Below are 6,781 nucleotides of genomic sequence, written 5' to 3' on the forward strand. Positions count from 1 at the left end.
TATTCTGATAACTGATAAAAATTAAGTAAGTAGATATGAAGTTAATTTCTGCACTATATTATCTTTCTTACATCACTTATATTCTCTTATTATTATTATTATTATTATTCACTCTTATTATGCTTTCTTCAAAGTCAGGGAAAGAAACCTTTCTCAATATATTAGTGAGAGAGACGGGTTTGTGAAATGCTTATATTTCACAGAGTAGTTAGATTCTCAAATTTCAACTACGATAAGAGTTACAAGTTAAAGCACTTTGATAGAAAATAAAATCAGGTAATGATCAATCTTGCTTCTATCATGCTCAAGATTCATGACTGCACAGCATGTCTCTTTGATTCTGTTGCAGTTTCAGTTTTATCTCTTTAACTTTGCAGATAGTTGTCAGCTTGTCTATATTGAATATTAAGTAGTTAATAAAGATGAAATTCAGTGCTTATGTATCTATACTCTTAACAGGCTTCTGCTTAATATAGTAGATCAGTAATTTCATCAGATGTTCTCAGTCAATTCTATCACTGTCTTTCACATGAAGATGTTTTAGTATCACAGGCAAAACTAGTGAGAATAGATATATAAATAGATAATGTACTGATAAATGAAGTGTTATAAGCTTTCTTAGATGAGAAAGATTAAGAGGTCTTCTATCTGTATAATTTCAATCAAAATAATTACTCTCAGAAGAACAGAGATGAAAGAAGCTGAGATTGAGTAACTTAAATAACAGGTGTGAGATGGTTTGATTCATGATTAGCTATATATTCAATTCAGTATTTTAAACAAGCTCTCTCTCATCATCTGCATTTTTCTTTGACTTAGATATATTGAGTGTTTTGATGTGTGAAATCATATAAGACTGTTCATTAATAGCTATCAGCAATTTCAATATGTCATAATAAGCAGTTGCTGAGCAGGTCAAGCTGATTGTCTTGTGTATTATTATTATTATTATTCTTTAATTATAGATGTATGCAGTCAGAGACTATGATATCTACCTGAGAACTTTTAGTTCTCAGGGTTTTTCCTATATCTGTAAAGTTAACTATTATACATTCATCAATTTCAGATATACAAAATCAGAAAATTTCAGCTCAGAATATAAAAACTGTTTACAAATTGCAGTGTTTTAACATCTTCTGATACTTTGAAATCATTTGACAATATCATGACAAAGGAAAAGAGAACACAGTCTTAAAGATAGACACATTAAATAGATAGATAGAAAGAAATTGAAAGAAAAAGATAAAGTAAAGAGAGACTGTAACAAAATAAATTATTAAAAGATAGTATATAGCTGTTTTAACAGACTATATCTGATTAATTTCCTCCTCTTCATATTCAGATAATTTTGAATTTAGCCATTTTCTTGTAGCTGCTTGAGTTTCTGATAGAAAGTCTATTAAGTATTTAATTCCTGTCTCAGTTGAGAATAAGAATCTCATATTTAATTGATTTAGATCATACTTCTCTTTCAATCTGGCTCTGAGGATTGTCTTGTGTAGAATTGGTTTGATAATGAAGTGAAATGTTCAGGAGATGTTTGCAAGATTTTTCAGACCCTTCTTGTCCATGTACTGAGCAATTTGTTCCACCAATTCAACTGGCAGTTCGAAGTTGTGATTGCTCATTTTTGAATAAATCCTATTCTCGATCCCACCTGAGCTCTGATCGGGAGCTGCAAATCTGTTGGAGATACTTAGCATGTATGAAATATTTGTGCAGGGCGTCTTCCTTACAATCAGATATGGCGGATTTGTAAAATGAAGCAGCATATGCTTTGTGAAGAGAAACGGGGAGGCGGAGCAATGGACATAAAGTGGGAGCACGGCCGCCATTATATACTGTCGGATCCCCTGGCCCGCGCTGGCGGTCGAGAAATAACATTCTGTTCCTCTTTAACCACCACAAAGTGATACTAGGCTGAGACACCGTCCGAGAAGAGAACTATGCAATCGGCTGGGCCTGCAGGCCATATCTTTGTGCGGTGTCTTGGGAGTTTTTTGGCAGGAATGTGTCTGAACAGCTTCTTTCAGAACCGGTTATCTTACTGATATGACACTGAACACTTATTCTACACAGCTGTTAGCATAAATATAAAAATCTCATCAACATTATCAAACCATATGCGCACATACGCCACAGGGATTAGAAATCAACAACTAGGCAATGCATTGACAAGAATGAGAGCATAAAATATAATCTCATCCATGTTTTTAGCCTACAGTGATACAAGGGTTCTTTGCATGTTTGCATGTATTTACATGTATGAGCCTAGTCCCTATGAGAAAACTGTAATTATTGTAGATTTAAGGTGTAAGTCCTGCCCAATAGCCTCGATTGACAGTCTGGGCCATTACATGGCTTCCCGTGAGCATAATTAGTGAAAATCATTTTATTGGCGCCCTATATTAATTATTTTCTTTGTGAATATAATCATTTCATAGCAGATATAAGAGGTATAAACAACAACAGTAACATATCTTCATTGGCACAAAGCAAAGATGAGTAATCGATCATTTTTCATTTGGTTGAACAAACAACCCATGTGCAACACAAAATCAAACAGAGCACAGTGGCAAAAGACAAGGATCGTGCAAGGAGAGAAAATAAGAGCCAACCCAAACACAATTGAAACTGGAATAAAGCAAAGAAGTAAAAGGGAGGAAGCACTTTAAGACCACAGGAAAAGTGCAGTGTTTTAATTCCCAGCAACATCACCACTTTTTATCAGGACAATTGCAAGAAACTTAGTTGTCCTTGTTGTCATTTTTATTGTCAAAATTACCGCCTGAGTCAATGTGTTTCGTCTTCGCGTTTTCTTCGGTCGGCTCGGAGGCGACTGACACAAGCAAATATTTCCATTTTAATCATGCGACTGATATCGTCGGCGGCGAAAAATTGCATGAGCACAGATTCTTCTTCATTTATGTGGCTTTCCATTGTTGCCTTGCCATCCAGGACGAGATTCTGAGCCTTTTCTAGTGTTTGATAGGTGGCTCTAACTTCATCCTTGTCGCATATTTGTTTGAAGATTTTGTCCTGTGCTTTCTCAAGGAGCCCTTTAATATTCGCAAAGTGTTTAATCTCGAGTTCCATGCTCGCCACGGCCGCTATACGAGATGCGGCTATGGCAGATGAGTCAGTGACACGGCGGGTGATGGCTGCCATTGGTCTTGATTTTGGGAATCAGTTCGTGGCGTAGGGGATGTCAGTTCTATATTACCCTATGAAAAGAATCTTGTGCAAGGAAGACTCAGGAGGATTGGAGAGTTGTCTGAGACTCAAGTGATAGATGAGTGGTAATAAATGCAAAATGTTAGAAAAGAAAGGAGTGAATTCTTGCAGTGCGGTATATCAAAATACAGAGCAAGATATTATGGGCTGCTCCTATCCTTTTATGCTTGTAGCTAGAAAGGCGAAATAGTCTTAAGGACTAGAAAATGATGAGAAACATGAACAGAAAACACTGGCCGCCAAGTGGCATGATCAGTTTTAACAACTCGCTTCTCTCTGGGCCATCATGAGGCGCTCGTGCAAAATCACGCAAACATGTAACAAGGCGCAATGCCTCTATAGGAGACAGGAGTGGATGGCCGGCCTTTGCACAAGGCAACAGGCTAGTAGTGATCATCAAATCAAGCGAGAGATAAACATTTGGCTCAGTGCTCACTGCGGGGCCCATCTTCCATCGGCATCGGGATATGAACCCGTACAGCCACCAGGTTGCAATGGGAGCCCATCCCCCGATTCCAGCGGTGTATAGTTTCCAGGGTCAACAATAAGGCGCTGGTGCCAGAACTGCGCATGCATGTAAGCTCAGGCGGGCCGAAATGACAATACCCCTCTTCATGCAGCTACAGGAGCAACTTCCTCCCGGTCTCACTTGCTTTGACGATCACCACTAACCCGTTGTCTTGTGCAAATGCAGGCCTGCCATCCACGCTTGTTACCCACGCTAGAATCAAGGGATGGGCTTGCGTGGCTTGGGCAGGTCCCAATAATTGCTGCATATTTCGATGGAAGATGCCCCCTGGAGCGAGTACTGAGCCATGTGTTTCCCGGGTCAGCGATAAGGTGTCAAGAATATTACTCGCAGCAGGGGCCATCCCCTGCTGGGGTATAGACCTGTACAAGCCGCCAGTTGCAATGGGAGCCCATCCCTTGATTATTCCAGCTGTTGCATAGTTTCCCAGTGCGCCGATGCCAAACTATGCATCTGTGATATCAAAGTGTCCAGCATGGATAGCTGATATACAATGAAACAAGCCTCCACTGCACAGAAGAGTTTCCCAGGTCATATAAGCATATTTAGATTTGACTGTCAAGGTTCAGGTTCAAGCTCTTTTGTGGTCTGAAGGAAGTGTAATGAATAGCGTCTTACAGCTGAATAGCCATATGGGAAGAACGCAGGGTTATTACACGACTGGATTATGGTTATTCCATCATTTCAATCAGTGACACAGTCACTGAGCTGTAAATCATAGTATAATGATGAATGAATGATGAAATCACTGTAAATAAGTGATAAACTGAAAAAATCAATTATTATATTGATGATGTTACTGAATTCAATCTATATAATCACTAATTCTAAAAATCATCTCATTTGTGATTCAAAGGTTGCTTGGGCCAGTGTACGATTACAGGCGTACGCTGGCTTCTTATATATTATACACTAAATTAATTAGTGGCTGCTATGGCCCCTTTACATTTGTAAGCAAGTTCAGAAGCGGCTGTGTTATTATCCAACAGTCTTGGAGGATAACGTTGTTGTGTTGTGTTGTAATCTAACTACGCGAGTTACACTAAATGGATAGGTTGGGGTGGCACGTGACTAGGGTAGGTGTAGTAATCACCAACACCCCCCCTTGCTACACCGTGGCCTATAATAAGCCGCCACCCGGGGCCTCCCCCATCCTCAAATCTTTCAAAAATGCAATAATAATTAATTACATGAATCGGACCCTGATTTCCTCATTAGGAAAGGCGTCCGTACGGCAATAACTGTAAAAATCAAGAAATACATGCAAAATCCATTGATCCGCTGTATCATCATTACCATTCAATCATTCCTTCTTCTCAATTTCCTGAATGCCAACTCTCTTGACAAATTCTTCAAATGCAGGCTTCACCAGTGACTTGGTGAGCCCATCAGCTATGTTCACTGTAGAACCAACATGTTTCATCATGATTTCCCCTTTTTCAACCAAATCGCAGAGAATATAATATCTAATCTCAATGTGATGTGATCTTCATGTTAAGAATTTCCCCTTTGCTAGATCAATTGCTCTCTTATTGTCAACTCATAGATGTGAGCATATTTTTGCTTTTTCATCATTCATCAACTCAGCATCATATAACATATCATTCAATCAGATTATCTCACAAGCTGTCTCACTAGCTGCAATATATTTGGCTTCTGTGATTGATTTGATAATAGATGTCTGTCTCTGTGACTGCCATGAGATCAGTGACCTGTTAATCAATATAACATAGTCAGTAGTTGATTTGTATTGAGGATTCACCCCTGCTCAGTCTGAATTGCAGTATGTCACAGGACTCAGGCCCATATCACTGATCTCCTTCCTGTATAATATGCCATGGTTTTTTGTCTTCTTGACATAATGTAGAACATGCTTCAACACTGCCCAACATGCCTTGTACAGATGTGAGTTAAAATGTGAGAGATAGTTGACTGTGAATGCCAGATCTGACCGGCTGCTTGAGATCAAATATTGCAATGATCTCAATTCTTGATGATATCTTGTAGCTGTAAAGTCATCATTCAATCCACCATCCTCATCAGGTGAAAATTCCAGTCATATGCCCGCCATCATTGGAGTCCCCGCAGGGTTGACCTTATTCATTTCAAAATCTTTCAATATTTCTTCAACATAACAGCTCTGTGTAACCGCTAGATCTCCATCTCGGTATTTGACCTTCATTTCCAGGTAAGGTTTATCCTGTTCAACTTCTTTTGTCTCAAACCTTTTTCTGATTTCCATCAAAATCCACTCAATTTCACTCTCTTCAGGCCCTGTGATTCGACAGTCATTGACATGTAGTGTCAAGAATAACTTGCAAATTGGATGATAAAGAAATCCACTGTTGTAAGATGAGATCTTGAATCCTAGATTCACCAAGTGTTCTGTTGCAAGGAAATACCATGTCCTTGCTGCCTGTTTCATTTCATATAAGCTCTGATGTACAAGCCCTACTAATCCACCACAACCATGCTTGATCCCTGTGAGTAGTTGCATAAATATTATCTCATTCTGAGGCAATACCCCATTCAAAAATGCAGATACATAGTCAATTGATCTGACTTTTCAACCCCTTGCTGTTGATATAGTGAATAAGCTCTGTGATGTAGGTTCAGACATCACTGCTGCATATGACCTATTATAATAAACATCTTATTGTTGTAGAAATCCTCTAACCACTCAATGAGCTCTAAAGTGAATGATTTCACCCTTGTTATTCAACTTCCAATCATACACTCATTTGTCTGTAAGAATGTTCATTTCCGGGGCCTTTTCAATGACAATATATGTCTTCTTCCATTCAAAAGTTTCCACTTCCTTCCTCATTGCCTGGTGCCAATGTTCCCAGTCATGGCTTCTTTTGGCCTCTGCCAGTGTGATCGGACGGTCATTAAGAACACTGAGTACAGAATCTTCGTCATTCACAGGGTCATTCATATCATCATTGACAAGTTCTGTCTCATCATCTAGTAGATACGTCGGTTCCAGCGCGCTGTTCATATCACCATCAGCAAGCA

At 39.0% G+C, this 6,781-nt stretch overlaps 1 protein-coding gene across 1 annotated transcript; it reads right to left on the bottom strand.

Moving 5' to 3' along the window:
- Window positions 1-2,793: 2,793 nt before the first annotated feature.
- Window positions 2,794-3,168, bottom strand: BDBG_03386 (uncharacterized protein; the record flags this gene model as incomplete). The annotated part of the gene is made up of 1 exon (XM_002626176.1): window positions 2,794-3,168. One exon carries the CDS (start codon window positions 3,166-3,168, stop codon window positions 2,794-2,796), a length of 375 nt encoding a protein of 124 aa, XP_002626222.1.
- Window positions 3,169-6,781: the final 3,613 nt, after the last annotated feature.

This window comes from Blastomyces gilchristii, assembly GCF_000003855.2.
Source record: "Blastomyces gilchristii SLH14081 genomic scaffold supercont1.5, whole genome shotgun sequence".
Classification (NCBI taxonomy): Eukaryota; Fungi; Ascomycota; class Eurotiomycetes; order Onygenales; family Ajellomycetaceae; genus Blastomyces; species Blastomyces gilchristii.